This window comes from Neovison vison, chromosome 7 (genome assembly GCF_020171115.1).
Source record: "Neovison vison isolate M4711 chromosome 7, ASM_NN_V1, whole genome shotgun sequence".
Classification (NCBI taxonomy): Eukaryota; Metazoa; Chordata; class Mammalia; order Carnivora; family Mustelidae; genus Neogale; species Neogale vison.
In genome coordinates, this window is record NC_058097.1 from 27,717,044 (window position 1) to 27,733,998 (window position 16,955).

The following is a 16,955-nucleotide window of genomic DNA, read 5'->3' on the forward strand; positions in this document are numbered from 1 at the left end:
TTTCATTGTGCTTTGCCTTGATTTTTATTGTGTTTAATATTGTTACTACTCTGCCCACATTTTTTTATTAGTATTTGCATGGCATAGCTATTTCCATTCTCTTATTTTTAACCTCCACTTATCATTTTGCTTTTGTGTATGTTAGGAGAAGCATATACTGGGCTTCTACTTTTTTTTTTTTTAATATTTTATTAATTTATTTGACTGAGAGCAAGAGATCACAAGTAGGCAGAGAGGCAGGGGGAAGCAGGCTCCCTGCCGAGCAGAGAGCCTGATGCGGGGTTCGATCCCAGGACCCCGAGATCATGACCTGAGCTGAAGACAGAAGCTTTAACCCACTGAGCCACCCAATTAACCCACTGAGCCACCCAGGCGCCCCTGGCCTTCTCTTTTTTAAGCCTAATTTAAGAGCTTCTTTTATCCGATAAGGATTTAAACTACTTATACTTATTGATATTACTGATATAATTGGGCTTACTCCTGTCATTTTTTAAAAAACTTATAAATTCACGTTTTTTTCTCCTTTATCTCTCTGGTATTTGGGGGGGCAGAGTTTATTGAATGACTTTTTGTTTTATTTTCCTACTGTAATGGTTTGAAGCTGCTCATTTTATTTCTGTACTTCCAATCAATTGTAATAGATCAGTGCATTTTTAAGAGACATACTGAGTCTGGAAATCAATCATTACCTAGATCCTGCCAGTGAAAAATAGTAAAACCTTTTGCTTTTTTCACTACTTGATTTCTCCTATTATTTCTTTTCTTCTTCCCAACACTTAACCATGTTGGTATGACTTGGGATTGTAGGTACAAAATATTAAAGATTTTGTTTAAATATAATTATGTATTTCAGTAGTAAAGTCTTAATTTCTTTAGTTTTTGTTTTTGTTTTTGTTTTGTTTTGCTTAACATTACTTATTATAGCCCACATTTTCCTCTTTGATTCCTTTCTTCATTTTATCTTGTTCTATCCTGTCTAGAGATTCTTTCTGACATATTTGACAATATCTTTGGTTTCCTCTTTTACTTCAAAGATAGTTTTACTGGGCATCAAATAAATTCTAGATTAAAAATAAATTACTTTAGATATCTGAGATTATTATTGTTCTGTTGTCTGTTGTCTTCAATGGTTCCAGTAGGAATTTTGATGATACTTGAGTCTCATTTCTTTGCAAGGAAATCAGTTCTTTCTGTATGGAGGAATTTTCTCTTTGTAAAATTTTCCATATGATACCTAAATGTAGATCTTTTTAAATTTAACTTGCCCAGCATTTGATGGACATTTTAAATCTAGAGATTTTCATGTTTCTTTCAGGAGTTATTTCCCCACGTCTTACTTGAGCGTTTCTTTTCCATTCTCACTATTCCCTCTTTCTAGGCTCCTATCAGATGATTTTGTCACTGTTTGATTCATTGTCCATTTCCCTTAACTTTGTGCCTCTCTTTCATATCTGTTGCTTTTTGTGCTTTTCTCTTGGGGGAAGTCCTTGGTTCAATCTCCTACTTTACTAATTTGCTCTTTAGTTATATCTCTTCTGATTCTCAACCTACATATTGAAGCTGTTACTTTGCAAATTGTCATTTCCAGACCTCTAGTTGATTACCTTGTATGTATATAATACCCCCCACATGAAAATACTACTCATGATTTTTCTAAAGGCATTTTTTTTGTTCTGTTGATTCTTCCCATGGGCTTTAGTTCTTCAGGTTGTTAAGCTTAGTTCTTCATGTTAAATTTAATTCCTCAGATGGTTAGATTTGGTACTTTTCTTTTGTCATGTTGATTTTTTTCAGGACCAATCACCCTATCAATCATCCTTGGGCCCTCCTGTGACTTCCGTGCTCAGAGATGCTTTCTCCAACTTGTTTTCAGCACTTTCCTCCTTTGTGCGACAGGGATGTGCTTTTCTTCTTCAATCTTCCCTCTCTGTCTTACTCTTTTCAGGGATTTTTGATAATTTTTGGTCTGTTGGGAATACCTCTTCTTTTGTTACAGCATTGTTATGGATTTTTATTATTCTTTCTTATTATATTATTATATATTTTTTATTTATATTGTTGTCTTCTGCTGTTATTATTATTTCTTTACTGTTTTTTGTAGGAGCCTGGGGTAGGAAGGAGAACATAGAGATTCTGCGTAGTTTACAACTGTTACCTGATCTCCTGAGCTTTTTATTTATTTATTTATTTATTTATTTAATTTAATGTAGGCTCCACACCCCACATGGACCCTGATGTGGGGCTTGACCCTGAGATCAAGAGCTAAGCTAAGATCAAGAGTCCGACAGTTAATGGATTGAGCCATCCAGGCACCCCTCTCCTGAACTTTTTAACGTGTTGAAGGCTGATGTTTTAAATCAAGACTCCAAAGGTGAAGGTGAGTTGTGCAACTAGGTTTAACCAGGGTTGGGTCCGCCCTCTGGGTCTAACTAACAGCTGCTCTGACAAGGTCAGGGTCCACACTGGTGTTCTTCGATTAGGAATTCCCTCTGTGGTCCATTGTTAGGATGTTTTCCTGCCTCGCCTCTGGCTGGAAAACCTGTGGAGTCGGACAAGGTTTTCATTTGCTGACCAGCCGTGAGTAATGAGTGTGGAAGAAGGACTGGACTTGAAGAAATTAGCCTTCCTTGTGTCTGGCATGAGGAAATATGGTGAATGTTGTGATGCACCACCCAGTTTCCCCTTCCAGAATAAAGAACCCGTTTCTCTTGCTGATGGCCAGGTCTCTGGAAGACAGAGGTCAGCTGTCAGCCCTTTAGGGAATGTCTCAGATAAAGAAAGTGACTTTGCCTCATGTCGCATCTTTCCATGAGAAGCTGGTGACCCTGTTGCCCAGCCTTCTTGTCCCAACTCAGGTGGTTCTGAAGGATCATCTCATTTTCAGGACTCTCCACGTTTAACACTCATACTGCATCACAGCTTGGTGTCTCCCTGTGCCCAGTCTGCCTCCTTCCCTTCATCCCATGGGTATTGATCTTAGTGACACTCTAGTAAACCTCCTGCATGCCAAACTTCACATCAGAGTCTGCTTTTTGGGGATTCTGACCTAGGACCAAGAATTTAGTGGAAATGACTACATCTATTGGAGAAAGCAGATGTTTAGCTACAGAAACACTTTAACCTGCCCTGGGCTTAGGTAGATGAGTTGTCTTAGGAAAAACAGGCAATCAGAAAGCAAGGAAGCAGCTGCTTCTAAAGCTGCCTGATTTACACCCCCAGACCTGTTCCTTCTACAACTTGTGCCAATGCAGAAAATGGTGATTCCATCTTTCCAGGTGCTCAAGATGAAAACCTTGGGTTCTTTTCTGATTTTGATCTCTACCGCCACATGCATGGCCATCAGGGAAATCTCTCAGCTTTACCACATCTGATCCCAAATTTGACTCTTCCTTCCCACCTGGGATGCCGAGCCACCTCTACTTTGGAGTACTGCAGTTGCCTCCCAATGTGACCCTAGTTTCTGTCCTTTGCAGTTAGTTCTCCACACAATAGCCAAAGGGGCAGAGGAAGAGGGAGAGGCAGACTCCCCACTGAGCTGGAAGCCAGATGTGGCACTCCATCCCAGGACCCTGAGATCATGACCTGACCCAAAGGCAGATGCTTAACCATTGAGCCACTCAGGTATCTCCCCCTCCAAAGAGATCTTTCAAACCAAAAAAGTCCAATCATGTGTTTCTTTAACTCAAAGCCCTCCAGTGCTTTCTGTTTCATTTGAAGCAAAACCCTAAGTTCTTCCATTGTGCCTGTCAGTGTTCACCTGAAAAACAGAATCAGTAGGATCCAGATAGATCCCATATGGATAAAAAGAGGAGATTGATTTTAGGATTTGGCTCATGTGGTTATAGAAGCTAAGAAGTCCACAATCTGCCATGTGCAAGCTGGAGACCCAGGAAAGCCCGGAGTATGGTTAATCCAAGATTGAAGGCCTGAAGTCAGGGGACCATGGTGTTAAGTCCCAAAGACCTGAGAACAAGGAGCTCCGATGTTCCAGGAGCTTCACCGTCTGAGAACAAGAGAAGATGGCCGTCCCAGCTCAAGAAGAGAGAGAGGAAATTCACCCTTACTTCATCATGTTGTTCTGTTTGGGCCCTCCATGGATTGGATGGAGCCCACCCTCGCTGGTGATGGCAGGTCTTTTTTACTTAGTCTACTGAATCAAGTGCCAATCTCTTCCAGAAACACCTTCACAGACACACTCAGAAATACTGTTTTGCCAGCTATCTGCGTATTCCTTAGCCCTGTCAAATTGACGCACACAAAATTCATCGTCACAGCCCTCAAGACCTTTCATGATCTGGCCATACCACCACACTGTCTTGCTGCCATTTTCAGCCATACCTCCTCTGCTTGCTCTGCTCCATGCCAAGCCTGTCCCTGACTCAGGGCCTTTGCACTTGCAGTTTCCTCTGCTGGAAAGACCCAGATATTTTTTTTCACGGCTTTTTGCTTACTTCTTTCACTTCCTTGATTGTCTTAGCCCGTTCAGGCAGCTCTAGCAGAATACTGCAGACTGGGTAGCTTATAAGCAACAGAAACTTACTTGTCACGCTTGTGGAGGCTGGAAGTCTGAGATCAGGGTGCCAGCCTGGTCAGGTGAGGGCCCTCTTCCAGGTCGTAGACTTGTCTTCCTTTCCTGGCAGAAGGGCGAGGGAGCTCTGTGGGTCCTCCCAGTACTTCCAAAGTCCACACCTCCTAATACCATTATTTCGAGGTTAGGGTTTCAACATATGAATTTAGTGGTGGGGGGAGGGGGGTGCACAGAAATAATCAAACCAGAGCACTGATCAAATGTCATCTTCTCTGTGAGACCTCCCTTGGCCATCAGTATACAGCCTCAATTTATACTAACCATCCCCCCTGTCCTACTTGTTTTTCTCATAGCATTTATTGCCATGGGATTAATTCACTGGTTTACTTATTTACCATCTATCCATTCCCTCAGTAGAATGGAAGCTTCATGAGAGGTGTTTGTTCACTTCTTTATCCCTGACACCTACGGCAGTGCTTGGCACAGAGTGCTTGTCAAATAAAGGAAATCTTAATTACCTGGCTCTTTGGAGATATCTCAGGTGGGAAAACCGCAGAAGCACAAATAGAACTCCTTGTTCTGCTGTTTACTTGCCTCATGACCTTCCATAAGCCCCATTTCCTCTCTGAAAGATGAGGGGGCGGGATACGAGGGTCATCCAGAGTCCCTTCCCGGGCTGATCTTTTTTAAAGCTGTGATTTGTTTAAAGAAAACAACCAGCTGTGGCAGAGAAGAGGTCAGGTTCCTCTCGTGTGGTTTTTCTCACTTGCTGATGGGGAGATGGAGCATTGAGAAGGTTGGGGTCCAGGCAATGTAGTTGGAGATAGTTGTTTGATGTTCTATTTGTTTCTGATTTACATTTTCTCCTTCCCTACCTTCCCATACTCTCCACAGAGATATTACTGCAGCCAAGTTTCTATTGCTTGAATGAGTTCAACATGAAGCCTGGCTCTAGCTTCTGCAGGATCCTTCTCTGTGTCATCCTACCTAAGGGAGTAGCTCCAGGGTGCCTGACTCCTGTTTTTTTCTATTTAAACTTCCTGCGCTCCTCCCCGACCCCACATGTGTTCTGTGACTTGTTTTGGCTTCATGTTGGGCAGATTATATGTCCTTGCCTTTTGCTCTGGTCAACGGGATGCGAGCAGATATGGCACCATCAGTGGCTTGGAGGAAGCTTGGGCTATGATCTGTCTTTCTGAGCTTCTTCCATCAACATTAGCGAAACATGCCCTGGCTAGCCTAGTGATCTGGGAAGTATTGAGGGATACCTAGAGCAGACTTGAACCAAACCCAAGGCTGAAACCAAAGTCAGTTGAACTGAGATCAGCTGAGGGAGATCAGCAGAGTTGCCCCAGCCAACCCACACATGCACGAATGAGCATGAATTATTGTTATAAATCACTGAGTCATAGGGTGCTTTGTTACATAGCATTATTGTGACAATAGCTGACTGATACCAGTCTTAAAAAAAAAAAAAAACAACCCAGCCCAGGGTACACACTTCCAGAAAACTTTCCCTCAACCCAGACTTGGCCAACAGGAAGAATTTCAGGTCTGTTTCAAGTCAGTGGGGTCCCTGGTTTGTGGGGACTGAGAGAGGAACTATAGCCAAAAGAGTGCAATGGAGGCAGCCAATATTGCTCAGTTGTACCATTTGGTGACTCTGCAAACAGGAAGAGCAAGGATCGAAAAGGTTTATAGGAGAAGCCGATATGATGAGTCTAGTATTAGTTTTGTGCCTTGGGGCTTCTTTCCCGTTCCTTCCACAGGGCCTGCCTCCAGGTCACAGGGCTAGTAACCCTGCCTGTGGTCTGAAAGGTAGTCTGACCTAGCTCTCCTGGGTATTTTAAACTGGGGCAGCAGGGCACTGCTCTTCTGGCAATGGAAACTATGCCTTCTAAATGGACACTGTGGACATTTAGAATCAAGTCTTTTCAAAATATCCAATTTGCATATTAGGAGAGTCAATTGGAGAAGCTGCTTTTCTTTTTCTTCTTACCCAATGAAAAGATGAGTTTTAAAGAGACTCTATAGCAGCTACGTTTCTAGTGCTTAAGTGAATTCCAAATGCTACTGTAAATTTCATTTATTATTTATACAGCTTCAGCTCCCTTGAGAAGCTGAGTGCCTTACAGGAAGGAAGAAGAGATCAAATCCATGTGGATTGGGGCAGGCCTTAGGGGGTCGGACTGCAGGGCACCGGGACAGGGTCTGTTGATGTCCGTGTCTCTCTGGAGGCCGATCGGGAGCTGGGTTGAAGAGCGGTGGGATCAAGATGAACAGAACTGGGAGAACCTCTAAGATCATTTGGACCTAGGGTGTTTTGCTAACTTTTCTGGTCCTGAGAATCATGAGTCATTTGTTAAAAATACAGATGTCCAAATCCCTCCCCTGGAGATTCTATTTTAGCAGCTCAGAAGTGGGGTCCAAATATCCACACGTTTAAGAAGGACCCCAGGTGATTTTGACAACTAAGCCTTAATAGTGATCTATCAAGATACCCTCTTTCATAAACTAATCTTAAGTTGAGGCTCAAGGAAGGCTCTTTCCCCAGATCCCAAAGGCCCAGTGAATGCTAGCGTTGATCTAGGGCAAGATCTCGGAGACCTGAATAGCGTGGTTTAGGATGGCCCATTTGCAGGCATTCTGGGACTGACAGTGTGGTCTGCAGTTTTGCTAGTCTTTTGATTCTCTGCCTTCTGTTGCTCATTTTCCTCGCTAAGAGCAGCTGAAGCAGGGGTCGTGGAGCCAGAACCCTGTTCAAATCCTACCTTTACTTCTGACCGCGGTGCAGCCTTGGGCACGTTGTTTAATTTCTTGGAGTCATGGGTATGGTCATTAAATGAGATAATATACATCACAGGCGCTCAGTAAATAATTATTAGTGGCTATAATGGCCAGAGCCCATTCCAAGCTCCATAACAACCAGCATTAACTCATTTAATAATAACTTTTTTTAAAATTAATCCCATTTTAAAAGTAAGGAAAGGGAAGAACACAGAATTAGAACGCCTAGCTCAAAAGCCTGCATATAGCAGGTGAGGGGCAGGGGCGCATCTGAGCTCAAGCAGTCTGCACTTGTTTTCTCCCCGGAGGGCAGGGCTCTGGTCACAGTGGGGCCCCTGGTGTAAGTAGACAGAAGTGCTTGTTGAACTCAGCTGAGATTTAAAACGCAGGACAAGAAATGCACTTTGAGCCTGCTTGAGGGTGGGGCCTGAGCCAAATGGAGAAAGGGGTCCGGAAGCCTTAGGGGAGAAAGGCCTGTACTCCCAGAAGGTGGGGCAGGGGCTCCAGAATCAATTCCTGGGAGATAAAGACTGATCTCTGGCCAAATAATTAACACTGAAATGCTCAAGGAGCCAGGAAGTTTCCTTGCATTGTCTCCTGCAATAGAGAAAAATCCAGACTGAACTGGCTGCTTCCATTAGAAGTGATGTAACGAGCCGGCTTTGGCCTAGTTTTCTTAAAGCAGGCGGCCCCCTGGCTCTCCCACACCCTTCTTTCTGAATCTGCAAGTGACAGCTATCGCCATCTAGTGGTGTGAGCGGCACTACACAGGCACCGGGAAAGAAAGGTTAGCTCTAAACCGCAAGGATTTAAGATATGTATCTTCTGACCTCCCCAGAAGATAAGAACCCCGTATCTCAGTAGGGAGCTTCACCTGCTCAAAGCACATCCAGTAATCTTCACTTCATTAGGTCTTCTTAACCATTCTGGGGAGTAGACAAAGCAACTCCCTACGGAGAAGGGGTCTTTCTGAGGAGCTGCAAGTGGTCAGCTGTAAATGGAACTAGGACCAGGGCCCAGGTCTTCACAAATGCAATATCTTGGCCCAGAAGTGACACACAGAGGCTGTCAGGTTTCCTGAAATTTCTTTGGACAGGGGAACAGAAGATGATTCCTCCTGGAGGTCCCAGGTGCTTCTTTGCATGGAGCAGTGGGGAGTGGGGATGTGCCGGTCCTCTTCATCTCAGTGACTTCTGAGACCTTTCTCCGGAATGAGCATCCTCAGGGGGATGTCTGGGCTGACAGTGTTCACATGGGAGGTTTGGAAAAAAAGATGGCTATTGCCACTCCAGCTCCTGACCCTCGTTCAGGACATCTAGATCTTATCTAGTCCAGGTCCCTTGTCTCAGAGATAGGGAAACCAAGGCACAGGAGGCTGACATCACACAGAGGCAGAACCGCGGTTATGGACTTCCTCTCCAGCAGCTCCTCCGGTTTTACATTCTCTCATGTAAGAGCTGGGACCTGGAAATCGTACCGTTCCAGGCAGATATAACCAATTAAGCCCAGAGTGAAAATCAGACTCCAGTGTCTTGCGTGTCCTCCCACAAAGGATGCAAAAGAAGAGAGGAGCCCCTGGACATTTACATTTGTTTTAGTGTCTGTAACATCAGCAGTTCTCAGACTTTTCACAGAAAATTGCAGGCAGGACTTGAGTCTGTGGAGGGGATAAATGGGGAGAAAGTTGTGGGAGCGTACCATCACCCTGCGGGCATCTCCATGGTGCCTGGTGGTGTAGGAGAACACAGAAGGACAGCCAAGACGTGTAAGGAGCACTGGCTGTGGAGTCCCAAACCCTTGGCTCTAGTCCTGGCACAGGCTGTGTGCTCTTGGGAGTCCCTTTCTCACTCTGCTCCTCGCCCTGTTTCCTCATTCATAAAATATCCCATCCCTCTACCACTCAGGGATGCTGAGATCAAATGCAGGGAACAGGGGGAATGGGTATGAGACTCTTTCATAGAAAGTCAAGTGCATTATTCATCAAGGGTTTCTTTTCTTTGTACTAAATTGAGGTCAAATAGAAATGCACAGGTCTTAGGGCACCTGGGTGACTCAGTCAGTTAAGTGTCTGACTCTTGGTTTGAGCTCAGGTCCTGATCTCAGGGTGGTGAGATCGAGCCTCATGTTGGGCTCCATGCTCAACGGGAAGACTGCTTGACATTCCTTCTCCCTCCTTCTCCCTTTCTTTCTGGTTCCCCCTCCCCCGTTCTACTCATCTCTAAAATAAAATAAATTTTAAAAAACCTTTTTTTTTGTAATAAAAGAAATGCACAACTCAAAGCGTTCAGTTCTGTGAGCTTGGATAATTGTAATCAGCTGTGAAAACATTACGCAAAACAAGACAGAAAACATTTACATCACCTCAGAAAGTTCCCTTGGGCCTGTTTCCAGACAACCTTTCCCTCAGGCAACCGCTGTTGTGATTTCTATCATCTTAGCTTAGTTGTGCCTGTTCTAGAACTTGCTATGGATGAAATCGCACAGTATGTACTCTTTGTGCCTGGCTGCTTTTGCCCATCATAAAGTTGTTGAGTTGCACCCGAGAGTTCTTTCCTTCACTGCTAAATAGTATTCTACTGTATGGACATACCACTGTTTATCTCTTCATTTGAATTGTTTCTGGTTTGGGGGTATGATAATTACGTCTGCAACAAAGTCTTGTATGTATTTTAAGTGCTTATATGTATACATTTCTGTTGAAATGGGAGTGGAATGTTGGAGCATATGATAAATGTTAATTAGAGATTTCCATGCAGATATCTACACCCCTTCACATACCCAACAGCAGTATTACAAAGTTCCAATTAGTTCATAGACTCTGCCTGTGGTGTTATCAGACTCTAATTATAACCATTCTGATCGGCAAACATGCCTCTTTCACAGCCTAAGGGGAAAGCATGTAGTCCTTTGCTAGCAAGTGTAATGTGAGCTGTAGCTTTTTTTTTTTTTTAAATAGATACCCTTTCTTACATTGAAGAAGATTCCTTCCGTCTCAGTTTCACTAAGAGTTTTATCATGAATTGGTGTTGAATTTTGTTACATACTTTTTCGCACGAATTAGTATAATCATGTAGAGTTTTTTTCCCTTTAAAGTTTGAATATGGTGATAACATTGATGGATTTTCTAATATTTAACCAGCCTTGTATTTCTGCCTTAACTTGGTTGTGTGTTTTATTCTGTGTGTGTGTGTGTGTGTGTGTAAACCTGGATTCGGTGGCCATTACTTTGCCAAGAAATTGTGCTTCTATGTTCATGAAAGATATTGGTCATTTTCTTTCTGTTACTATCTTTGTAAGTTTTTGGTCTCACTCAGTGTATTGTTGAATTCACAAAACAAATGAAGATATGTTCTCTTCACTTCATTGTTTTCTGGAAGAGATTGTGTAGAGTTGGTGTTAGTTCTTTATTTTGTAGAATTTGTCAATAAGACCATTGTGCCAGGAAACTTCTTTCTCGAAAGATTTTAAACTACAGATTCATTTTAAAAAAATCTTTATAGGACTATGTAGGTTGTCTTTTTCATCTTGGGTGATTTTTAGTTGTTTTTACTTTTCTAGGAATTGTTCAGTTTCATCTAAGTTGTGGAATTTACATGTATTGTTGTGTTTGTAGTATTTCCTTATGATTACTGACTACAGGATCTGTAGTGATATTTCCTCTTTCACTTTTGATAATAATTTGTGTCATTTGTCTTTTTTGTGAGTCTTGCTGCACACACCTCAGTTTTATTGATTATTTAAGGAAAGAACAATGTTTGGCTTGAGTCATCTTCTCTTTTTTCTTTTTGTTTTCAATTTTCTTCACTCTGCATTACCTTATTGTTTTCTTTCTTCCATTTAAAAAATATTTATTTTGAGTGAGGAAAAAAAATGAGTGGATGGTGGGGAAGGCAGAGGGAGAGGGAGAAGCAGGCTCCCTGCTGCTGACAGGGAGCTTGATGTGGGGCTCGATCCCAGGACCCTGGGATCATGACCTGAGTGAAAGACAGATGCCCAACTGACTGAGCCATCCAGGGCCCCTTGTTTTCTTTCTTCTGATTGCTTTGGTTTTATTTTGTTTTTCTTTTACTAGTTTCTTGTGAAAGTTTAGACTACTGATTTGAGACCTTTCTTCTTTGCTAATGTAAGTACTTAATACAGTTTTTCCTTGGCTTACAATGAGGTTATGTTCCGATAAGCCCACTGTAGGTTGAAAAAAATCATAAGTCAAAATGCACTTAATATGCCTAATTTACTGAACATTATAGCTTAGCCTAGCCTACCTTCAATGTGCACAGAACACTCACATTAGCCTATAAGTGGGTAAATTATCTCACACAAAGCCTATTTTATAAGAAAGTATTGAATATTTCAACTAAATGTACTAAATCTACTAAAAATGAAAAACAGAATTGTTGTATGGGTATAGAATGGTTATAAGTGTATCCGTTGCTTACCCTCATGATCGTGTGGCTGGCTGAGAGCTATGGCTCACAGGGAGTGCTGCAAGCCTGGGGAAAGATCAAAATTCAGAATCTGAAGTACAGTTTGTATTGAATGCAGATCACTTTCCCACCATCACAAAGTAAAAAAATCATGAAGTCAAACCATTATAAGTTGTGGACTATCTGTATTGTGAATTTCCCTCTGAGCACTGCTTTAGATGCATCCCACGTCTTTTGGAGTGTTGTATTTTCATTTTCATTCAGTTCAAATATTTCCTGATTTACTTTGAGACTTCTTTTTGGACCCATGGATTGTTTGGAAGCATGCTGTTTAATATGGTAGTGTTTGAGATTTTCCTCTTCTCTTTCTTTCATTGATTTCTACCTTAATTCCATTGTTTGAAGATACATTTTGTATGATTTCAATTATTTTAAATTGTTAAAGTTTATTTTTTGATTTGGGATATGGTCTCTCGGTGAATATTTAATGTGCACTTGAAAAGGATGCGTATGTTGCTTCTTTTTGGTAAAGACAAGAAATTGGTAATGTCAGTAAGATCTAATTTGTTGTTGGTGGTGTTCAGTTCATCTGTTTTTCCTTCTCACACCTTGAGCCGAACCCCAGAGCCTCTCTAATGCCCCCTTCATGGTTTCAGACTATGTTGCATTCAGATCCAGGGATACCAGAGTGGGGAAAGGTATCGGTGGTATTTTGAATTCTGGTCTTATACTCTCTCTTACTGAGTCCTCAGAATGCTCCATGCATTCTGTCCAGGTTTTAAAACTGACTTTTGGGGGGTTGTGAACTACCCTTCTGCACTCTCAGTTCATCAAGTGGGAATGGGGGGCCTGCCTCATCCTCAATTCCAAGTGTCTTATTCTGGCCAGTTAATGTTTTCTATCCTAAGGCTACAAGGATTGATTGAGGACTGGGTATGTAATTCAAATTAGACAACAAGAGTTATTTCTGAGACTTTTGTTGAAACCAGTGGGAACCAGAATCTCTTTCCAGGGGAGTTAACTGCTAGGAGATAATCTTGTTAAGCTTGGGAAGAGTTTGCCTGAAAGTGAAAGAGCACATAGAGAGGGAGAGAGACAAATGCCCAATGAGCTTGCTCAGGCACCTAGATATGACCATTCTTGAAGCTAATAGGCATCTCCACATTCTGGACTTTGCAGGTATATGAGCCAAAAAAATTTTTAGAAAGTTACCTTCTGTGCATTAATCAATATTAATCAATATTAGTTAATGTTTCTATCATTTAATACCAGAAGAATCTCAATGCATATCTTACGTTTCCTTTCAAACCACTGAGATTCCTTGTCAAGATTCTAGGGACTCATTGTCCCCTTCAGCCCTAGGGTAGCATTCCCTTCCTTGAGCAAGCAAATAGCTGATTTCATAGTTGTCCAAACACAAATGGTTGTCCTTAGAGAATCTCAGCATGAAAACTGGCCAGAGAAGCTGGGTCTCAGCACAGAGCCAGAGAGTGTGTGTGCAAGTCTGCATCTGCTGGCAAGACTAATGTGCAAGGCAGGCTGTGGGCCAGGGTTTATTTTTAATAATCAGGAGCCCATCTTTCTTTTGCAGCGTGCTGCGGTTTCCTGTGACGAAAGGGAAAAGGTCGTTCACCCCTCCTTTTTTCACCCCCGTGGAACCCAAATTTCTGAGCATTGGAAGATGATGACATAGCTTACTCACCTCTGAGACTCAATATTCAAGAAGAAAAAAAAAACATGTGAGGTTGGAAAAAAGTCTTTTTAAAGATGGGAAAGGAGTATTACTGGTTTCTCTGTAGTGGCTTGTTGCATGTGTTAAGATTCATCAGCCTTCCAAGCAATGGGGTAGGTAATATATTTGGCATGTCGGTGAGCCAGTCCTGGTTGTCAGGACTGTGCAGCCTTAGAACCGTGGAGACTATGAGTTCGTAGCCCAAGATTTTACTGATGGAGAGAAAGAGAACCATTGAGGGTAAAGGAGATGCTCAAAGTCACGTGGAAAATTCGTAGTGGAGTAGGCATTACGAGGCAGTGTAGACTCCTCCACACATCCCAAAGCCTTCCTTTTAATAGTTCACACAATACAGACCTCATTTGCAACTTTCCCACATTTCTAGAAGTACCCCTTTTGGGGGGGGATGGTTCCCAAGGTATGACCTGGCTTGGTTCCCCCCGACCTGTCTGTCAGCTGATCTTTTTGGTGGTGCCCATGGGAATGGGGTCTGTTTGGCATAGCTGAGTTTTACTAGGCAGGGCCTGAGGTGTGGCAAGGCTGACCAGAAGCGTGTGACTTGCTTCGGGCAATGGAAGAGTAGAAGTGACATGTCACTTCAGGATGGAGGCCTTCAAGTAAGCCTGACTCCCTGCTGGGTCATTCAGCTAGGGGTTACTAAGCCCCTATTCTGGGCCATGCTCTGTGCTGGGAAGGCCCTGGGAGCACTGTCTGCCTCTGCTCTCCAGGGACTCACAGCCCAGTACCTGCTCACAGCAGGTATGGGAGCCGTTGTCACACAGGGTGATCATGCTGGGCCAATGCTGTGTTCCAGGCAAGATGGCTCAGCAAAGGGAGTGGTCATTTCTGTTGGTCTGTTGGGGGCAGTGGTGGGGGGGCGGTTGTGGTGGGAGAGGTTAGAGAAGGCTTTACCAGAAAACACAGACCGTGAACTGACTCTTGAAGGATGCTTAAAATTCTTGAGGTAGGCAAGGCACATAAGGAATTCTGGTGAAGGAGGTACCCTCTCCAGACCCTCGTCTCTCGTGGCAGAGACCTTACTCGGCCCGTCTTGGTACTACTCGTGTGTGTGGCTGTCTCCTGCAGCCCACGTGCTGCTGCATTTCACATCTTTGGGCCTCCGTTTCCTCATCTGTAAAGATAATAACAGTGCTGCCTTATTAGAGCTGTTTTGAGGATTAAATTGTTCAATATGTATGAATAAGTATCAACCATACAGGAGAGTGCCTTGTATATAGGAAGCACTCAGTAAAAGTTAAAGTACCATACTTTATAGATGATACATGCTCAAAAAACATTCTCCTCGTTATAGTGCTTCTTATCTTCAGTAACACCTTATCTAAAACAAAATCCTTATTCTGGCTGTTGGGAGCCCCTCGTAGGCTCAGTCCTCAAAGGGCATGCCTCCTCTGAATGAGCTAATTCTCTGATCCCAATTGGTGTTGCTCAGCAATCAGCCAGGCCTGAGGGAATACCTACTAAAAGTCAAAGAGAGCAAGACGTGAAGGAAAAACTCTCAGGTCTGCCTCTAAGACTTAGGGATCAGCTGGAGAAATGTATAGGTGGGCCCAGCCCTAAGGAGGAACCCCCCCCCCCACCGAGAGTGACCTGGCTTTCAGGCTTGTAGGTGCTTTCACATCCTAGCTTCAACACTGGAAAGGTGGGCATTGGGGACCTATCTGACTGGGCACAGAGATCCTAGTGGATTCTCAAATGGATTCTCCAGCAAGCGCTCCAAACAGATGCACTAAGAACGGGAGATATTGGCCCACAGAGCTGCAAAGATGTCATTGTGAATCATAAACACCAGCCTCTCTTTTCTTGTTCTTTTCCACTTATTCTCTGAGGCATGGGAAGTAGAGTTCCAATTATCGCGCGAAGTGGGCAGTCAGGAATGCTGCTGAGAATGAGCACGACTCCTGGAGTCCTGGGTAGTAGGCTGGAGATGGCAGAGGCTCCAGGGAGGTAAGAGAGTAGAGATGTCCCTTGAGAGAATGCTGAAGTCAGGAGCTACCCGAGAACCTGGGCTCTCTTCTTTGGCGACCGTGAAGGACCCATCTACAGATTGGAACTTTGGCAGCAAAGGCAATTTCAGCCTTTGTGTGTCATTTCTCTGACTCAATGTTTTTATATGTTGCTTCCTGTTTATTAAATTCTATTCCTGATAACTTTTGATGAGAGTGTTGGCAGGCACGCCTGTCTCATAGTTCATATGGTCCCAGGAAGACTAAGTAGAATGTGAGCAGAAGGGACGATATGCCAAAAAAGGCATTCATCATTGAAACAGATCACCAGGAGATTTCATGGACAGGTGCCCTGACAGAGCAGTTACACACAGACATCTACCCAGAGAGAAAATGAGGTTACCTCAGTTTGTTAAAAAAACAAGAACAAAACAAAATGTAGAAGTCAGAGCTGGAAAAGAATGAGCTGGATGGTTCTCGACTGGGTCTTGAAGGATGGGTGGAATTAGGATACATGAAGGAGAAGAGATGGTATTCCATGATGGGAAACAGAATTCATGAAGCAAAGTTGTCCTAAATGAAAACTTGCTGAAACTCTAGTACGGCTTAGACATTGAGCTGTGGAACACATTCCTAAGTCTGGCCTGTGGATCAATCTTTTGCCAATACGTAATTACCAAATGTTTATTGAACACCTCCCATGGATGGGAGTTTTCTCCACCCCACCTGGTGACCCATTTCATATATTTATTTACTTAATCAACAGTCCTTTCCTTTTAATGTGCACTAAATAGTTGGAATGCATCAGAGTACAAAGTAGTCATCCCTGTCCTCTTGAAGTTTACATTTTAGTTGGGGGAAGCAGAACAATAAACAATAGATACAACCAATAAGTTGACTGGATAACATGGTAGATGACAAATGCCATAAAAATGTTGAGGGTAATGAAGGATTAAACCTACTGGGGGAGGGTTACAATTTAAACTACAGCTGTCAGTGAGGCCTTACTATGAAGATAAAATTTGAGCAGAGAGGAGGAGGAGGTCAAGGAGGGAGCCATGCAGGTGTCTGGGGGACCACAGACCAGGCTGGACAATGTGCAAAGGTCCTGAGGTGAGAATATGTCTGGTTCCTTTGAGGAATAGTAAGGAGACTGGTGTGGCTGGCCAGGAGTATGTGAGAAGGACTGTAGGAGGAAGTCAGGCCAAGTGAGGAGGAAGGCGAGGTCAGAGTATGTTGGGCTTTATAGGCCATGTAAGGAATGTGGCTTTAATGCTGAGACAGGAGACGGCAGAAGAATGACTTAGTCTGCTTTAAGTTCTAGCAGAATCAGTCTGGCCACCATGTTGTCGTGGTTCAGGTGAGAGATGGTGGGGGCTTGGACCAGAGTAGCAGCAGTGAAGGTGAGAGATGTGATCAGATTCTGAATATGTCATCTGTCCATCCATCCATCCATCCATCCATCTCTCTACCTATCTATCAACAGCTATATTGCAATATAATATATAATTCATCCACTT

The 16,955-nt window shown here is 43.2% G+C and overlaps 1 protein-coding gene across 2 annotated transcripts in view; it reads left to right on the top strand.

Moving 5' to 3' along the window:
• Nucleotides 1-2,334: 2,334 nt before the first annotated feature.
• CES5A (carboxylesterase 5A) overlaps nucleotides 2,335-16,955 on the top strand; it is a 95,254-nt gene continuing 80,633 nt past the window's right edge. The window contains exon 1 of one of the 2 annotated variants that reach the window (XM_044256119.1): nucleotides 2,335-2,377. Coding sequence is in view for 1 of the 2 variants with exons in the window: in XM_044256118.1 (XP_044112053.1) it covers nucleotides 16,531-16,548 (18 nt within the window). In the remaining variant the exon portion in view is untranslated. Of the gene's footprint in view, nucleotides 2,378-16,474; nucleotides 16,549-16,955 lie in introns of those variants that run through there. The other variant, XM_044256118.1, reaches the window with a different exon arrangement.